We start from the raw sequence: 20406 nt of genomic DNA, 5'->3' as shown, positions 1-20406 counted from the left end.
GAGGGGTGTGTTAAAATCCCCCATAATAATCCACATATCATTCTTGTAAAGGGTCCTAATAGCCTCCAGATTTCTCCAAAATTTTCTTCTACCATATCTATTATTAGGGGCATAAATATTGGTAAGAAGAAAAGAAGTCTCATCCCCTATGTGATGGAACTTGATAAAGGCCAAATTGCTATCCTACATGACAAGCTCCCCAGAAACCCACTTTAGGTTCCAAAAAATAGCTATGCCCCCTAAAGCCCCATTAGAGCTTCCGCCACAAACTTCCCCATTCTTAAAAAGCTTTATCTTTTCAACTTTCTCTTTAATCATTTTAGTTTCTTGGATAATAACTATGTCTAGTTTACATTCTCTAACTAGATTTCTAAGAATATCCTGTTTATGTGGACCGTTCAGTCCACATATATTCCATGAGATTATTTTCATTTTTTAACTAGGGAACATACCTCATGGATGGTCATTTGAGTACCATTTGCTATGTTCTTGCTGGCCTCTTGATCTCTAATCTGACTTTCTTTTTTCCTTCCAGAAGGAGATGCATTCAAACTCATGTCAACTTGACTGAATTAGCCCGAGGGGTAGATTTAGGCCCTTTGTTGACCCCTCTCTTCCTCTATGTAGCTTCGTTTGTATTTCCATCTTCCTCTTGATTTGTTGTCTTTTGGTTAGCTGCATCGACCTCTTCCAACTTAGCATTAAGCAGTGAGGTCATAGGAGATTGTTGAATGGTAGCTTGTACCATTTCTATAGATTGTTGTGATCCTGACAATGAGATCCCTCCAAGGAACAAGCATCTCTGGGCTTCTTCAAAATAACTACTGAGTCTTGCTTCTGTTATGTGGTTCAAACCTGCTTCCTCATTATTCTGTAACACCACCTGTATCTTTCCTTCTTCCAGGTTATCACTCTTTTGATCCTCCTGATTGATATCTTATCTATCATCTTTACCAATTTGATCCATTTTACCTTTATCATTCAAAGGTATTTCTGGGTTTTCCCCATTACCATTTATTTGTTTCTCTATCGTGTCATGGATAATGACACTCTGGGCCTCAACGATTCCGCTCTCTTTTTCAGAGCTCTCTAGTTGCTTAACAAGATTTTTTTCTTTCCATTATAATGTCCTTTCTTTCTTTTCTTTCTCTTTGGCCACCTGAAGAGAGCATTTACTTGTTGTATGTCCCATTTTTTTTCAATGAAAGCAATCAAAAGGGACACTTTCATATTCTAGAGGTTGGTTCCATTTTCCCAATCTAGAGTTGATTTCAATGGATAAAGGTATAACTATGTCTTGCGTAACTCCGACACAGATCCTGGAAAAAGTTAGCCTTCTTCTAGTTGTAGTTATGGGGTCCATTGAGAGGAGTTTTCCAAAAGAGAAAGCGACTCCTTTAAACACATCTTCCACCCAGAATTCTAAAGGAAGGCTCAATAGTCTCACCCAGACAAGAGCCTGGACAAAAAAGATTCATTAAGTTCCATCTTAGGCATCTATTTTTCCAGAGCTAGCATTGCTTTGCCAATCAGCCAGGGACCATCACAAAGAACTCTTGACATATCTTCCTTGTAGGACAAGGCCAAATACAACACCCCTGTGATCTCCACTTGACCTTTAAGCAATCATTTGCATATAGAAAAATCCCTAACAATGTCAATATTTGGCCTAGGACCCAAAAATTTTCCAACCAGGTTCATTGCCATAAGGTTAATGTTATGATCAATAACAAGGTCTGGGATTTCAATAGTGAATCTGCCCTTTTCTGGGTTTGATATATTACAAACTGGGGGGAGCGGGGACTTTCCACTCGGTTTGACACTGAATAGAGAAGTTCAAGACCGACCACTGTCCCTTCGCACCAATTCCTGCCTAGGAGTATCTGCAACACGTGAATCATCATTTTTTCCATCAGGTTTGATAGGTTTGTTGCCTTCTTGTGGGTCCCCATCCACTGGGTCCTTTCAACTTAGCTCAGAGGAATCCAAGAAGTCCCGGGAGTCATCCTTACCATTCTCCCCCTGGTTTGCCTATCCATTGCAAGGTTTCCCGCCTTGCTCTGGATTCAAATGCCCCGCCTCTCTATTCTTGCACTTCTCATGCTCCATAGAGATGATGTTTGCCTATCCATATAAAGGCATTGTTGAGGGTGCAGATTATTTCTAGTTTTATATCTGATTTTATTTGATGTATTTTGTTGTTTTCAAGCATATTTACCTTCCTATGTTATTGGGGAAAGAATTGTGCTTTCATCCATATTGATGTGCTATGGTTGGTGAGTTGGAAGTGTTGTTTTGGGGCAGCAAGTGAGTTGGCCTTGCTATGGTTTTACTTTCATTAATGACAACAAATTTTATGGCTTGATATGCCTATGTTTATTGTTGGCCAAGAGGCTTGTTTTTTTTATGTTGTTGTAGTTTTGAGTGTGTGTCAAGTTTCCTTTTCATAAGGCTTTATGAATATGAGTTTGGTTGCTGTTTTGTTTTCAGTTTTGTCTCGGACTTAAATCAGATTTGAATTAAAAGGCTTTATGATATTTATGATGTTTCTCATTGATTGTTAATTAAAGCTTTTGATGTGGTATTTCCAAGAGGTTCATTGTGTTTTTGGCTACTTGAATATCCTTGTTTTGGGGAGTAAGCCATTGGATGCATATGAGTGTTATGTTGCAGATTTGTATTTTGTTTTAGAGCCTCTTGTTCCTTTGTTTGAAACCATGTTAGGGGGAGTGGGCTTCCTTATGATGATTTGGGTCATGAGAGATAGGCTTGCATGAGGTTCCTAGTAAGGATGCATGGAGTCTAGACAACTAGGGCATAGTGAAAGTTTTTGTACAATGATGTTAAATAAGTGATAACCTAATAATTAATGGGTTGGGTAGATAGATTCATTAATAAAGATAATAAGTGATGTGAGCCTCATGACTTGATCCTAGGGAGGATGTTTTAGGGTAAGCATGAGAAGGCCATTCAGGGAAAACTTTAAGAACCCCCCCCCCCCTTGGACAAGGTGTAAAAACCTAGCAAAAGTTCTATAATTCCCGAGGAAAATTTTAATTTTACTGGCGAATTTTTGAGGTTTATGGAGAAAAAATAATAATCTCCATTGGTGAATTAGCCGTGATCACTCAAAGTTTGTGAAAAATCTTGGCGAATTGTAATGTTTTTAAAATGAAAAAAATATTTGCATGGGCGAATTGTAATGTTTTTAAAACTAGAAAAATATTTTCATTGGCGAGTTCAACCTATTTTCAAAGCATTAAATTTTTTTTTGGCAATTTCAGCCTATTTTCAAACCATAAAAATAAAATATTGGTGATTTCAAGCTATTTTCAAACCATAAAAAAATATATTGGCAATTTCAAGATATTAAGTCATTAAAACACATGTCACACAGTCATCAACTCTCTATCTGAAAGACTACCCATTAGAAAATATCGTGACCTAGCAACAAGCCCTTATGACTCTATCTCCAACTCGCAAGCTGAAAATGCTAAGCCTTCATAACCTCGAGATCTAGGGACTGAGGGAAATTGAACTGCCACTCGCCAATTCTTGACCACAAAATGCTAAGTCCTCATCACTACAACGACTTGGAGATAGTGGTAACTTTAACCCTTGTCGCATACTCGCCAACATAAAACTGTTTATCTCTTAACTACGAGCACTTCACTTGCAAGCTCACGGCTTGATCAGGTCTTCAGACATTTAACTTCACGAGATGGTGATAACCATAAAACTTAACCATAAACTATCTAGTTGCTAGCTCGCGACCTAAAAATGGTAACATTAAACAAGCATGACAGCTAGCGACAACTGTAGTAAATGAGTTAATCGCTAACTCTCGCAGCTATAATGTATGACATCAGACCAACTCAAGACCTTGCGACCAAAGAAATTTCATTAACAATCTCTAGCTTGGTAACATAAAATGCTAACACCCAAAAAGCTAGAGACCTCACAATGTAAACCCAAACCAACTTGTTGCCAGCTCGCAACTTGATCATGTCTTCAGACATTTTACCTCGCGAGCTGGTGATAACCATAAACCTTAACCACAAACTATCTGGTTGCTAGCTCGCAACCTAAAAATGCTAACATTAAACAAACATGAGAGCTAGCGACAACTGCAGTGGCAAGCTAATATGTATGAGGAATTTTTAAGGCTTGGATACCGACTCATTCCTGAGGGACTAGTTTGAAGGTTTCTCCCGAGTCGAGGTTGATTAGACAATCAAGGCCGTTGGTTTCAGAGGCATAAAAGGACTGGACAACTTCTGAGTTATAGATGAGAGATCATGGATTTTTTCTAAGAAATTAGAGCTCAGGTTGCTTGTTGTCAGGGATATTGAAGCATAATTTGTCCAATCAAGGAGGAATAAAATTAGAACAAAATCATTCACAATAGATGAGCCTTAGCAGGATGCAGTGGATTTGATAGGCACGACTTCTAGAGTCTATAGTCATGTTAAAAAACACCAAAATGATGATTTTTCACATGAATGAGAATCACTAATTGAAGTGTTAAAAGGTTATAAATACAATGGAGTGGTGACTTAATTGGTAGAAGAGAAAAGAAACCTTTTTCATTTTCTTAAAGTGGTTTTTTTCTTAGAAAGGAAGATGATGTTTGAGTAGGATCGTGCATGAAGTTGTTGTGTGCTCTGTGATACCAGAAAGGTGTATTTTTGTTTTCTCCTATGTGAGTTTTTTTATTGTCAGAAGGGTTGTGAAAGTGAGAAGGATTTCTAGAGGGGGTGTGAAGGCCTTTTCTTATCAAGAAAGTCCAAGCATGGCACATCCTCTGCTTCTACTCTGCCACAGGATGGCAGGGGGTTTGAAGAAGGAGCCCACAGATGAATGAAAGAAGGATTTTTTTGGGTGGGGAGTGGCAACAAGTCATTTTTATGATGACATGGAAGTTGCAACCCCTCCCCAATGTATTACATTTACCCTAAAGATCCTCTTTCCTCTTTCCCTGATCATGGGCATGAAGGCTCAAGCTCCCCTTTCCATTTTCTCTATTCCTGGGCATGAAGGCTTCCTCCTCTATTTGGAAATGATCTGTTGGACAGAACGTAACATCTCACATTCCATCTGAAGGCATCAGGGTGATAATGGCATGGCTCAAGAAGTTTTGCAAGTTGTATAGTCATTGGGGTTCCTTTTTTGGTTCCAGTAGTGATTCTAGACTCTAGGTGAAGGGAGCAAGTTGTATAGTCATTTACAGAGAAAATGAGAAGTATTTAGTGTCAAGCTTTGTGCAGGTTCTTGAAGGAGTTATATATAAATTTATTTTGTGACAGTTGATGGAAGTAGTAATTTTATTCAATAGAAATTAAATTCTGATCTATTTCTCTCCGGTGTATAATTCTATCTCTTTCAAATGATCAGAATCATGAGTTTTAACTTTTTCATTTGTTCCATGGTTATGGTGTATGTAATTTTTCATTTAATGCTTCCTATTATGCCTAGGAATACAAAATTTATGTTAGTCTGAATCATATTAAGGATTCACCTCATTGTAATTGGTGGGCGGATTATAGGTATGAGTAAATTCCAACTTTATGGAGGAGGGAAAACATGTACATGATAGTCATAGAACACCTCCATATATATTACATAAACATCCATAGCATATAAAATCATAAGAGTATTAAGAATGAAAGTATCAAACACCACAATAGATAGGAATACACCATAATTAGTAAAACATGCATGCAACTCAATTAAAGGGAATATCTTTTGAGGATCCAATTCCATGATAGATGTTATAGACAAATCACAATTTCATAATCAAAGGCAAACAAGAAAACATAGTCACCCACAATGAATCAACTATTATAATTGGAAGGTCACTTCACCAAGTCAACATCAAGACAACAAACCAGTGCCTTATCCTAGGGCATAGAGTCACTTACAATTCAAAGACAACCTGATAATAAACTTCAATAAGATTCATTTGCAGATAAATAGAAATGAAAATGCCATTACATACACAATCCAGATTCATACGTAAACTGAAAAACCCTTTACCATTCAACTCACAGTGAAAACATAAATTCAACACAAAGATAATTATGTGAAGATCTCAAACTGCAAATGATATTGATATTATATTCATAATGATATCAGAAAGTAAATTCAAAATGTGATTCAACTATGCACTTATCAAATTCTTGAACAATTGAACTATTATAACTATATCGGAGTTTTCAACAATAATAAAAGTGGCCAACTGGCTATCCCTCTCTACCGATCAAAAAGAAAAAGTGGTCATCCCTCTCAAATTAAACTTGGAATCCTTTTATAAGATGAGGATTCAACAAGATTAGAATTATTGTGAGGAATCTTGGGTAGCAACCTAACATTTCTTCTTTTGCTTTAGCATGGCTTGCCACCTGTCCACCTCTTTGTTTGTTGGCCAATTGAATGCATTTACCTCTTCCAACTTTGCAACTGAATCTGTCCATCTGGCATCTCTAACTGTCCTGGCCTCAACAATAAACTTTGCATGGTCAACCTCAACCTTGAACAATGAATCAAGCATACCTTTAAGGAAATCAACATCAACCTGTTCATCTATATGCTTGATTATTTCTTCTTTCTCTAGAATCAAATCAAATTCGTTGGTCTAATTAGAAATTGATTTCAAATCTCCATTACTACCATAAATTGAAGGCACCAATTTTCTATAACCTTCCCCAAATGTCTGCAATTTTTCATTTATAAGCACATCCTTCCCTGTGAAAAATGCATAAGCTGCATTCATTACCTCCAACATGTATTTAGTGTCACTGATCTTGGGAGGGAACTCATCACTATAAATCAGTACATTATCTAGCTTGTCCATTAATCTGCTTCTTCCCGACCAAACATTGAACAAAGGTCCAAGAAAAGCGACAAGCTCAGAGGATGTTTTACTTGACTCTTTCAAAGAAATGTGCAAATCATGCACTACCATCAATTTTCCTTTCAATACATTAATCCTATGTTTCAAAATTCCTGACACAATAGAGATAGCCTTAAAATTTTGTTGTTTTTCAAGCTTTTCAATTTTCTCTGTGTATTCCTCCATTTTTATTATCACATCAGCTAGTATTTCTTGTACTTGTCTTGTAATCTATATTGGAGGGGGCTCATTTGCAATTTTTTCTTTCAACTCCACTAACTCTTCCTCCAGAGTGCCCTTCTTCATTAATATCTCTTCATATTTTTTAGATAATGCAATCAATTAGCTATATGTTTATGTGTATCTTCTTGACAAATCCTGTATTTTTGATAAATTCATGAAAGAAACTTGAGTAAAAAATGAGGCAATCACTGTGTCAGTTGTGTTCTGCAAATTCCAGATCATTCTGTCAGCTTTCTTTTCTACTTGGATATTTAGAAGGTGGGGATTTTGAGTGGAAGGGGCCAAAGACCAAGCAACAAGTGTCTTTGACTTAGGATTAAATCTTGATCCTCTTATTACATCTCAAATTTCAATCTCAGTTTTAAACATTGGGTCCTCTTGCTTCCTAATCTGATCAATAATAAAAATAGACTGAATATCCCAGTCAGGCATCATAATCATACCAGTACTCTTAATCAATTGTCTTTCCTATTGCACATATATTTTCTCCCTATCGAGATCATATTCCTGCAGTGCCTTGATGATCTCCTCTTTCTTTTCTACATTTCCTTCTTCTATGATCAGATTTTGTCTTAATTGATTTTGTTTCAACCTTGTCCAAAAACTTTTAAACTCATATAAATTAATAAAGTCATCATCTTTCATGAACTCATTTGACAACATCACACGCTCATCAAAGCCTTGAGCAAAGGCTTCGTTTGTTTCTCCATGTTCTTCATTCTGCCCTACTTCTCTGAGATGTGTCCTTGTTTTGTACCAATTGCTCTAGCAAGGTCTCTCCTCACAATTGTACCGACCTCTTTGGTTTTTTGTTTCTTTGGAGCTAGCACTCGGGTAGATTTAACTTCATCCCCACTCTCTACATCATCAGCAGACACACTAAGTGGCCTCTTGCCATGTGAAGAATGTCCATCTTGGGGGTCTTGCTACTAAGTAGCCACTTTTGGAATTTGAGGCATTTGTTCCATCAGAGTTTCATGTAAACTCAACATTTTGTTATTCCTCTCCAAGTATGGGTTATCAGGGCAAAAACCTGAGAAACTAGGATCAACAACTTTCAATTCTACTTCAACTCTCATCAAATTTTTCCATTTTCTTCTCCTTTCTTGTACTTCCTCTTTTCTTAGCAAATTTCTAACCACATCTTCATCATCCAATGGTTCATGGTCCTTTATTGTGGCCCAAGGTGTCATTTTTGGCAATGCACATTTAATAAATTCTTCATGATCACAAAATCTAAACACAACATTAACCAACCTATATTGTTTAAGGAAATTGTTTACTTACCAATGGTAAAATCAGACACAACCCAAAGCCCATGAAGAAGAGAGCCCTTCCTGTGTTTCTTAAGGTATTCTTTTTCAACTAGGGTCAATTGCTAAATAAACTCCATAAAAGAAATCCTAATTGAAGCAAATTTTGGTAAAATATGGGGAGGTTGAGGACACCCATAGACTCTGATCACAGAAAAGTTATCAAAAAATAAAAAGTTCCCCTAGTTATCTGAAATAGACCAGTTTGGAATATACTGGTAAGGTCTCAAAACACTCCTAACATTAATTAACAACCGTTCCCTATTTATTCCTAACATTTCCATAATTAGCAAAACTGTCCCAAACCTAGGTCCATCTTTGTATTGGCATTAAGACACCCAATTCTTCTTTGAAAAGCTCCAATTCTTTATCCATGAAATCAACATTATAGAACAAGATTAAATGCATCAGCAATGAATAATGCTTGAATATAGGGCTGGGTACACCACTCTGAATTTCAACTAGAGCATTATGAATGTGTTCAACCACATAGCCCACATAATCATAATCTTTTGTTAATATCTGGGTGTTGAATGTCCATAGCCATCATCACTAATTCAACTGACACTATTGAATCTCCATCAAAACCCAATACTCTGCATAATCCATAGATTGTACAATGCATATAATGGTGGTAAGTTGTGATGTTAAATGGTGGGTTGGTACTATCTGAAATTATAACCGGTTTCCTATTCACCCTAGGCATGTATCTGGGCATTGCATGCTTCTTGATAACACCTTTGTATCTATCATAATCCTCTGCAATCCGCTCCAAATCTATATCTATACATGCAGCAATAGTAATCTAGAAAGCTTCAACAAAGATAGCTCTGTTAATTAAAACTAGGGTAGACTGGTTCTTTCTTCTGATTACCCTAGATACTAGGCAATAGCGTTTCGCCAAATCTTTGATCGAATCCACATCAACATACACATCTGGCACAATTAAATTTGTCATTTTTAAATCTCAATTGTTTGACATCATGACACCCTTAACCCTATTATTCTAGAAATAATGAAACAGAGTATAACCAGTCATATGAAGCGTGGTCGAGTTTCTACATTGGCTCCATAAATTTTTCCATTCCAAATCATTTGTATTCAAAGCAATGGAAGTCCCTAGCAACAAATCTACAAATTCTTATTTGTATTTCTTAACCGTCTTTTCCTCAATGGCCTTGGGATTGGATTTGGAACCTCCAAGTCCTTCACTTGTCATGGCCTTGGGCTTGGAACCTCTAGTTCCACTCATTGCCTTGTTCATTTTAGCTGCAGGAGAAAAACTTAACCAATTTTCTAAAATTTTCCCACAGCCAACACTCTAAATTCTCTAATATTATTGCAGAGCTCAATTCACTAGATTACCTCGAAGATAGAATGCATTAATGCAATTATACAAAATCTTGGCTTAATCATGAAATTTATGGTATTTGTGTGCCGTCACTTCTCTCAAGTCTCATTAATTGCCACACTTGCATGAACTAGCTACTGTGGTATTAATTCAAAGCTGAAGTACTCAAGCAAAATTTGAATTCATGCCCTTCTATTTGATTGGCGATTGCCATTCAAAACTTTTACAGAACTGGTAAAACAAGTCCATGTGTCAATCCCCATCTTTAATTGCACACTCGCAACCGATTATAACAATTTTGAAAGTAACCGACGAGTTAGAGACAATGCTACCAAATCCTCTTAATCGCAAGCTCGCAACCCCTTTTATGAATCCTCAAAGAATCTTGTGAGTGAGCGGCAGTCGTTGATCTTCATCAAGCCCTTCAGTCGCAACCTCGCAACAACATTTATAATATTCTTTCTTTAACTGCGAGCTGGCGACCACTGCAAATCTAACAAAACAACTTATTTCATCGCAAGCTCGTAACTCAAAACTTAACTTGACTTAAACCCTTGCAATCCTGCGACAACAAGAAACTTAACCGCCATCACATGCTCACAACACTTTTTGACTTAAGACTTACAAACCCATGAGCATGCGATGACCACAAAATCAGACCATAACTTACATGTCGCCAGATTGCAACATAAAATGCTAAACAAATTCAAAACCTATGAGCAAGTGATGAAACCAGCTAAGATGCGATACCAACCACATCGCATGATCAAAAATTAAAATGACTTAACTGCGAACACCTTGTGACCTTGCGATAACATAAAATCACACCCAGTCGCAACCTCGCAGCATAAAATGGTCAAGTGCAAAAGATCTTGCGAGGTAGCAACAACTAAAATCTCCTAGTACTCGTAAGCTCACAACTTAAACTGACTTGATGATAAAGGACCTGTGAGCTAGCGATAACCATAAAATCTCAAAACTTTTTATCTCTTGACCATAGAGACCCAGTGAGTACCAACAAAAATTGATGTTTTATGTTAATTACCGTCATAAACAGGCATGAGTAGTGGCACACAGACCATTAATGACTTATTCTCTAACTCTCACAGCTATAATGCATGGCATCAAACCAATTCAAGACCTCACGACCAAAGCAATTTTATTAACAATCTTTAGCTCGCTAACATAAAATGCTAACACTCAAAAAACTAGAGACCTCGCGATTTAAACCCAAACCAACACTCGCTAACTCGCCACTTAAATTGTTAAACATGAAATTTATCTGCGAGTTAGAGATGAAACATTAAACATGACTCATTGTCTGACCAACTGCTTGACCACACTTGATGTTGACATGGACAAATAAAGAGAGGACAACTCAGATTTTCAACGCATGACAACTTCGGTTTACTAGCCAACTAAGACAAAAAAACAAACACAAAACCCTAATCGCCATGAACATCATGTTAAGCATTTAATGTAGAACAGTAGAAAGGTTCTAACAGTTATGCAATATGAATAATTTTATGGATCTTGTGACACAAATTGTTGCATTTAATGTTCAACATAATGTGGAACCAATTTACTAATAATTTAATTGTTTACTAATAATTCAAATTCACAATTAAAAATATGAAATAAGTATTCGTTCTAATTGACAAATTTAAGGAATACAATATCAAAAATTATCAATAACAACTATAGTATTGCAAATTAAAATTGTTATATGACTCAATAACTATAGTATAATTATAAATACCTATAAACTAACTGCCAATTCACTTCACTAACTCAATCCAAGGCTTCTATATCCCAAATGGACTCAAGATCCGGAAACTGACTAATACTAACAGGTTCATCTTCATTCTGAGTCGAGTATTTAAAAATTTCTCCATCTTCATGCTGACTCCGAGTCTTCGATCCATCATTTGTCTCAACACTAGCACTAGCAATAGCAACACCATCTTTTAATGTGTTGCATAGCCCTCATCTTTCACACATGGAATTCTAGATTGCCAGTGCCCTATCATATGGAAAATCTCTAACATTATACTGAGTTACAAACAACCTCAAGTAAGTTTCCAATTTTTTGTCTAATTTGCTTCTGATATTTGATTTCAAAAGTCCTAATGCACTGATAACTCTCTCATCTTCCACCGACCCCAATATCATTGTTTGACATAAATCAGGAAGTTCCAAATATTCTGGTATTGCAGTACGTAATCCTTCACTTTGATCTATCCTTTTCCAAAGCCTTCTGATTGATACAAGTTCAAATGGATTCTCCAAGTTAACCAACTGTTGTCTCATAAACAATGGAAAATGTTTACATTATTTTTAAGATGATCTGAATTTAAAATTTCTTCTATTGGCTATCCATTGCAATATGCATCTTTTGAAAATGTCAATATCAATTTCTCTAGATTTTTATGAAACATCTTTGCATCATTTGGATGATCTCCAATTGAATACCAAAATTGAGGATTCACACAACCCATGGCTTCAAGTATTTCTTCTCAAGGGAATCTTTCACGAATCTTAGTTGAAAGTTCATATGCAATAGACTTCAAATTATCACTAACCGATTTAACAATCTTGTCAAAATCTTCCTTTTTAACTGGTAGTGCTCTACCTCGCTTTCCCATCTTAGATTGGTGCATTGGTATCTGAAATCCTTTTACAATGACACATAACTCAATTTTTTTATTGAAATGTAAAAAAAATTCAGCATGATTCAAATCTGTAATTATCTGCCACCTAAAACAATTTGGGCTTCACCCTGTTAGATCTGAATATAGACCATCTAGGCTCAAGCATGTCATTTTACGTAGAGTGCTCTACTCATTGATATAAATAGTTTTGTCTTGGGATTTCTTAACAATTTAGTTCATTGAATCTGACATGGGGAGAAGACTAGCTAAAGTTAACAGAGTCTCTATATCACTTAACTTATGTAAGAGATCAGGAGCTTTGTCTACTGTGAGGCGTTGCTCATACATTAGTCCGATCAAGGATTGATATTCTATTAAATCTCATTCCACTGGTCCATGCAAGGAGATCCATCTGGTCTCAACATCTTTGAGAAGCTTGTTTCCTATTGTTACTCCCTCAGCAAAAATTTGAAATTCTGCAAAACGTTTAGGACTTCGACAAAAGTATGAGTGGAGCTCGTGGACCAAATCTTCAACTTTTGACACTATAGGGAAATTGCTTACAATTCTATATGCTAAATTCATTCGATGGGCCATGTAGTGAATGCCAACCATGTATGATGCAATACTAGTTTGTAATCTTGCTCAAAGACCGATTCTTTGACCTTGCATTACTACAGCTCCATCAGCTCCAACACACACCAACTTCTTGGCAATTGTCAAGTCATCTATACCAGAAATTTCATTCAAAGCTTTCTTAACTTCCAAATATAAATTTTATGCTGTTGAATTGCGCCTCATTTTATGAACACAGAGTAGATGAGCTCAGCGGACGTGTTCTTTTATGGTATACACATGAATACAAACCCCAGCAGTGTTATCTACCGCACTAACTTCATCTATGGATAATGAAATGAAATTTGACTCTTTTACACTCTCTTGTAAATTTTTCTTTTCCACCTCAGTGAGATAGTTTACCATTTCTCATGCAACGTTTATTGACCAATGTGACATAGGATAGTGAGGAACATTCAAGAAAGATAATAAATTACTAAATTCTGGGAAATCTTTCATAGGATGCCCTCTCGACAGAATATAAAAAATAACACTCATCTGAACAGTCTTTGCCAGGTTTGCATCTTTTGCTGCATGTTCAAGCCCAGCCTTGATTATATTTCCAAATCCACTATTACCAATCAGTGTCATTTTGTGGTTATGCTCTTCATATTCTGCGGCATACTTAACATGAAGACATTCTTCCTTTGATTTCCATCTTACTACTGGTGTTTCCTTTCCGTCTATGATTTGTTTTTCATAAAACTTACCAATATGCTTTTCTATGGTGTCAAGCTTTAGTTTCATCTTCTTCTCTCTTTTAGTTTTCTAGCGATAACTCTTACACCTGCATTCTACTGGTTGTTCATCATTGTTTGGGACTGGTTTAATGAATGGGTACTTTTCTATCCAATCAATCTTAAAAGTCCTTGTCATCTCCCACTCTCGCCCTAGTTTTACTTTCCTTTTCTTCCTACCAACATCATCTTCAGTACTAGAATTTGCATCCGAGTGAATTATCTCATTGTGTGTATCCCTTAGAATATCTTCTGTCATGTCAGTATTGTCATCCTCATTTGACGCATTTAACTTAGTGACAATCCCACCATGTGGTGGTGGTAAGCTACTGTGAATGGCTTCTACAACTCTGGAAGTTGATGGACCAGAAACTTTGCCAATTCCAAAGAAAGACTTTATGGTAGTATCTTAAAGTTTAAGTTTTGGGCATTTTTATGGACTCCCAATCCCTTCAGTTTCCGCCCTAAGGAGTCTTACCCTTGTCTGACATCCCAGTCCCTTCACCACCCTGAGGAGTATCAGTCTCACCCTTGTCTAACATCTCAATCCCTTCACCACCCTGAGGAGTCTCACCCATTTCCTACTGTGACATCTTGAGTCTTGACCTCTCACTATGAATTAAAAGTTAAAACTAATACTATCAAGTATGAAGAAATTATTACTCACCTTTATGCCTTCTCAATTCTCTGAATTGGGAATCAGGAATGCTTGGAACTGTGTTGCAGGATTGTAACTCTGGCGCTCTGCCCTACAATGAACTTTGACGTTCCAACTCAAATTGCAGAATGGGAATCGAGAGTTCCCAAATTTACTAATCAGACACAAAAAAATTGTAAGAAAGAGTGTATTTATATCAATCCACAATTGTATTTTAGGTGAATTGCATGGGCATGCAATGAACATTTAATTTAAGCGGGGCGAAATGGGTCCTTGAATGCTTATAATGTTTTAATTCATATTGGCAAATTTGGCCTGCGCGTCCAATGAACATTTAATTTACCATTGGCGAATTAGGTCATGGGTACGTGGTCGTTTTACTATTGCTAGTGAATAACGAAGGTGATCTAATACCCATGGCCGTGTGATTTCAGGCAACTATTACGGACATGCACATCGAACGGTGTGTGGTCAATGGCGAAGCCAGAATACAGTGTACTGTTAACCCTGAAATTACGGGCGATTTGACCATGATGTTGCCCTAGACTATTTGCCATTTCCTAAAAAAAAAATACACAAAAATACATAGAGTTTGCTAATTGGCGAAGATTCGCCACTAAAAAACTCTCCGGCCATTGCTATGGCAAGTCAATCTCCCTTATTCTCTCATAGGTTGAGATGGCTCCACATGCCCATAAGGCTAGTTCCTTATGATGTTATACATGCTATATTTGTTATAGGATGGCATGTGATGACACTCCACTACTACATGTGTTTCCTTGGTGATTTATGCTTATGACTTGATAGTGCATTTTATGTCTTGTTGAGTTGTCACCTTTGGAAGTTGTTCTTGTTTGCAGTATTGGTTCTTGCATGAGAGCCCTTTGTGATCTAAGTCTTTTGGTCATAGGTGCTAGCTTAGGTTTAGAGTGCATGTAGGGACCCTCTATCATCTCCTAGCACGGGGGGTGGATCCTTTGGTTCCACATGGTAAGGTGGTTGGTGCTTTTTGACCATTGGGTTGTTCTCTTGGATTCCTTCATGTGTGGATGTGGATTCTCTTCTCCATGGACATTGGATGTACCTTGTAGTAGATTTATGTATTTGTATATGATGGATATTTGTAATGTAATATCTTGTACGTAGGAAACTAGAATTCATGTAGTAGGATGAGCTATGCTCATGTTGTAATTCATTGTAAATGAAAATTTGAAAATATGAAGGATGACATATAGAATTGTGATATGGATTGTAATATAATTGTATATGGTATAGTGCCGATTTGTAATAAGGATTTGTGATGTATATATGTCTAAAGAGATATGATTTCATGTTCAAGTAAATGTTATGGAACTATGTTGGAATTAAAAGGAAAAGAGCATTTAGATAGGAAAGTTAGGTTAGAACACATTTGGTTTTGGTGCATAAAATGAATGTAGGATATGGGAATTGTTTGGCAATTTAAAATAGGAATTTATTATATTAGTAAAATGATATAATGGCATACATATCACGAGGGATAAATAATGTAGTAGGTTGCATATCTCATGGTTAGGGAATTAAATATGATGCATGAAACCAAGAGGGAATATGCTTATCATGTGTGAACAAGATGTCATTGTAGTAATGAACTAAGTAATGGCATTGAGGTACCCTAGGGAAAAGATAAGATGTTATGTTTATTTCCGCTTGCATATTTAATAAAAAGTAAAGATGTTTTATGTTACATGTGACCAAATGGTTAATGAATGTGATTCAAATATTATTATGTGTTGCATTAACTATTATTAGATGTTAAATAAATAAAAAATTATCTTTGTTAGAGTGTTAGTTGTTTAGTTTCTCTAGGGTATCTTGGCGGGCATTACAAATCCCCACTCTCCCCATTAGTCTAATGGTGTTGCTAGTTCCTCCGCACGACTTAGGGAGGAGTCTTTTGAAGACTGTCTTGATTTTTTACCATTAAGTGTCTTTAAGGGGCCAAAGTCCATCAACGACAACTAGTGGTTTGATGATTTTTTGTTTTTTGTCGTGTCTATTTTTGTGAGTTTCTAATATTTTATTTTTTACTTAATTTCACTCCTTATGAAATTCAAATTTTTTGTCTTGATAATTGACATGTAATGAATCCGCTTTCCATACTAATTGTAATCAAAACACCAATATTACTTTAAACTAATTCATATATATCAATATAGAAATAATGAAATCTCACATATATGAAAGACATAGAACACGTTCAATATTCTCTTACATTTTACGTGGAAGATGGGGAGCTTACACAAACTATTAAAAGTCGATCACCAAAAACATTAGGAAACTAACACAATTAATAGTAGTAATATCAATCATGAAGTCAATCATGAAGTAGGTCACTAAAGGGCACGGGAGCTTGGAGCTTGGAGCTTACCTATATGACAAACATAAAAAGTTGGATCACGTTGCACAAGGAAATAGGAAATATAGTGTTAAATTCAAGGGCAGGTGGATAGCCTAAGTGTAGGACGAGCGAGAAGGTCCACACTTCTGGGCGTAGTGGCTCCAAATACCTCCGTCATATCCAAATCCCCTTCCACGCTCCACTCAAAACAGTGAATTAGCTGTGCTAGAAGAAGGTTCATGGTCACAATGGCCATGGCTGCCCCTGGGCATCCTCTCCTTCCTGCTCCAAACGGCACCATATCAAAAAAGTCTTTGTCTCTCACAATATCAACATTCTTACCCATAAATCTCTCCGGCTTGAATTCCAGGGGATCTTTCCACAGGGATGGATCTCTTCCAATAGCCCAAGCATTGACAATAAGCCTGCTTCTCTCAGGAATAAAGTATCCACCAACTATACAATCTTGTGTGGATTCGTGTGGAACCATCAACGGTGCTACTGGATATAACCTCAGCGTCTCCTTCGCCACACACTGCACGTACTCCATGCTTGCTAGATCATCCTCACTTACACTCCTCTCTCTGCCTACCACTGAATCGATTTCCTCTTGCATTTTTTTGGCCACGCCGGGGTTCTTAAGAATCCAACTCATTGCCCAATCTGTCGCAGTAGACGTCGTTTCAACTCCAGCCAAGAACATATCCTGTAAAATTTATACAATTTTTTTTAAAATACCAGTTAAATAGGAAAAGATTAATGGGGATTGCATTTTGAGAAAGAAGTGAATACTCACAAAAACAATGGCTTTAATGTGTTCTTCTGTGATTTCCCTTCCATCGAGACTCTCCATTTCCAACAGCACGTCAATGATGTCCTTAGTCTGAGACTGCAACTCATGCTCCTTGTGAAACTCCCTCCTGCGCTGCTGGTGCTCCTCTATTATTTTACTTATCACTTGGTCGAAGGAACTGTGTACCTTTTTCATGCGCTGCTTCACTCCTTGCAAGTCCAACCAGTCCAAGTAAGGAATGAAGTCCCCGATATTGACAGCTCCTATTGTAGCAATCGTCTCTGATACCATCTTCTTTATCTCTTCGCCATGACCACCCAGATGAGCATCACCATGAATAGAAACTTTGGTACCGGAAAGAATTTGCCACATAACAGCCTGTCCAAACGATGAAACCAAGTTGGTCAGATTAACAGGCTTCCTACCCTGCCCAGACATCTCCCACACTAAACGAACAAGGGCAAGCATTTCTTTCTCTCGTACACATCTGAAGGAATCGATCCTTTTGCTATTCAGCAATTCTACCACACACAGCTTTCTCATATGTCTCCAATAAGCCCCGTAAGGTGCAAATATCAGATCCTTGTTATTATAGCCGATGTATTTTCCCACAGCAGAAGCAGGTCGGCTGGCAAAAAGCATATCGTGGGTTTTCAAGAACTCCTTGGCCATGGCAGAAGAAGAAACCACAACAGTGCGAACAGAACCCAATTTCAACATCATAATGGGCCCATATTTCTTAGCAAGTTCATGAAGATCGCGATGAGGAAGCTTCCTCAGCTGGTTCAGATTTCCAATAATGGGCCATGCAAACGGTCCCGGGGGCAATCTGAGTCCCAATGTATTCTTCCTGTGCAAAACCCACAAGAAAACTATGAGTGCACATACTGTAGCTATTGCTGGAGCATATTCACCTTCTTTTATTACATTTGTTGCATTCAAAGATGCAGGAAACCCAGAAAGAGAAGCCATGTTGAACAAAGATGCAGGGAACGCTCTGTCTATGTCAAATTTATGGTGGTATTGGCATCACTTTGATTGGAGATAGATAGATACGACACTGCCAGGAAAACGTTTTTGTCCACAAACGATTATCTCGCCGTCACGTTATATTTATTTACCATATAATTTGCTGTATATTTTGCACGAGATTAAACGTTTCCAGTTATCCAATAGCTCGATTCTTTTGTTGGAATTTGATAATGTGACCGCCATAATCCAGCCAATTAAAAATATATAGTAGATTTTAATAAAGCTAGCGTCATTTGGAAATGATTTTATCATAAAAAATTGTCTGCGGTCCATTCCAAAGAGAGAAAAGAAAAAATAAGAGTAACAAACATATAGAAGGAGGACAACTAAACTTAAGTAGACTATTTTAAATTCATTAGGACCACTAAATTAAAGTAGACTAATTTTAAATTCATTGTCCCACTTGAAGATGTAGAAGCTTGTATTAAAAACAGCACACAATCAAATCTATTGTTATTCTTAATGTCATAACTTGTAAATAATCATAATCTTTTCTAAATTGTGATTTGAATTTTGTATCATATAGGTGATTACAACATTGACATTGTTGTTAAATCAAGTATCAAATTGTTGAAGGTATAATGATAGAAGGCGAGTAGCAATGAGGAAATGGTAAAAAATATTAGAAATCTAAAACCTAAAATTTCTAAGCGAAAAGAATGATGTCTCTCCAAAAGGTTATCTATATAGTTGATTTGAAACAAAATAAAAAAATCCTAAATCAATCATCTTGGTAAATATGTTGATGAACTAATTTATCACTATAATGTCTTACTATATTATACTTGAGTTGCCCTATAACACGATCTTACATATAACTAACATAACCCTAAAATATTACATGGTTTTCTTTAATAGATGGTTAAATAGATTTGGAGATTGTAAATGAGATGATTGTATGGAAATATTCTTAGTATTCCCTAGTAAAATTGATGAGAAATTGATATCAAATAATACAACTTATTATTGTGGTCTCACTACGTTTGTGAATGTGTGGCTATGTGTAGGAGAGTAATGAGGACTATGGGACCAACAACTTTTCCAAATCATTTCCCTCTATGATAAGTTATAAGTTTAACAAGGGGAGAGGTGCCAATACGTGTGCACCCTAACTTGATAGGTCCACATGGAGTGCCATGTGGACCCTAAAATTGATATTTTTTTATGTCCACCTTGACATCTGAGTGGACAAACTAGACATTGTTTTTTTTATTAAAATAGGATGCATTTGCCACGTGTTCGTACCCGATTCGACCAACCTATCAAAAACTCCCAAAATTGTGCACTAGCTGAAACGTCAAAGGCCCCACCTCGTCAACTTGTGTATAAAACCTCCCATAATTGACAAGGTGGTTGTGTGGCATCCAAACGCATGGCCACCTTATTCACCAACTTGTTTGCATTTACTACCCATCATCACCCTACATTTCTTCTCCCACTTGCATTAACTATGTGTCGCTTCTCCTTACTACCACCACATAGCTCAATTTTTTCGAGCACAAACTCATTGAATGCACCTATTTTCATGCCTTTCAATGCTAGCTTTCCTTCAGTTTTCTCCCACTTCTTCTTGAGTATTCGACACATTATAGACCATAATGTGTTCACCTAGCATCTCAGAACATGCTCGCCTTGGATTTGGTGCTGCTTTCAACCTCGACGTTGGCTGCCACTCTCCCTGCATGTTCAACGAAGGGAATGAAATGTGTCTTCAACGTTTGTTTTCCATGCTTAGAAGTTT

The 20406-nt window shown here is 36.9% G+C and overlaps 1 protein-coding gene across 1 annotated transcript; it reads right to left on the bottom strand.

Moving 5' to 3' along the window:
• Positions 1 to 16804: 16804 nt before the first annotated feature.
• On the bottom strand, positions 16805 to 18605 carry LOC131076222 (cytochrome P450 750A1-like). The gene is made up of 2 exons (XM_058013295.2): positions 17637 to 18605; positions 16805 to 17546 (listed from the first exon to the last, which is right to left on the bottom strand). The coding sequence occupies exons 1-2, from the start codon at positions 18603 to 18605 to the stop codon at positions 16935 to 16937; spliced, it is 1581 nt and encodes a 526-aa protein (XP_057869278.1). The 3' UTR covers positions 16805 to 16934.
• Positions 18606 to 20406: the final 1801 nt, after the last annotated feature.

This window comes from Cryptomeria japonica, chromosome 4 (assembly GCF_030272615.1).
Source record: "Cryptomeria japonica chromosome 4, Sugi_1.0, whole genome shotgun sequence".
NCBI lineage: Eukaryota > Viridiplantae > Streptophyta > Pinopsida > Cupressales > Cupressaceae > Cryptomeria > Cryptomeria japonica.
Note: the sequence above shows the minus strand (reverse complement) of the source record. Positions and strands in the feature narration are given on the sequence as shown.

Coding starts and splice junctions, on each gene's coding strand:
- LOC131076222 (XM_058013295.2), bottom strand. CDS start 18,605: ATGGCTTCTCTTTCTGGGTTTCCTGCATCTTTGAATGCAACAAATGTA. Junction 17,547..17,636: donor ACATTAAAGCCATTGTTTTT/GTGAGTATTCAC, acceptor TAAATTTTACAG/GATATGTTCTTGGCTGGAGT.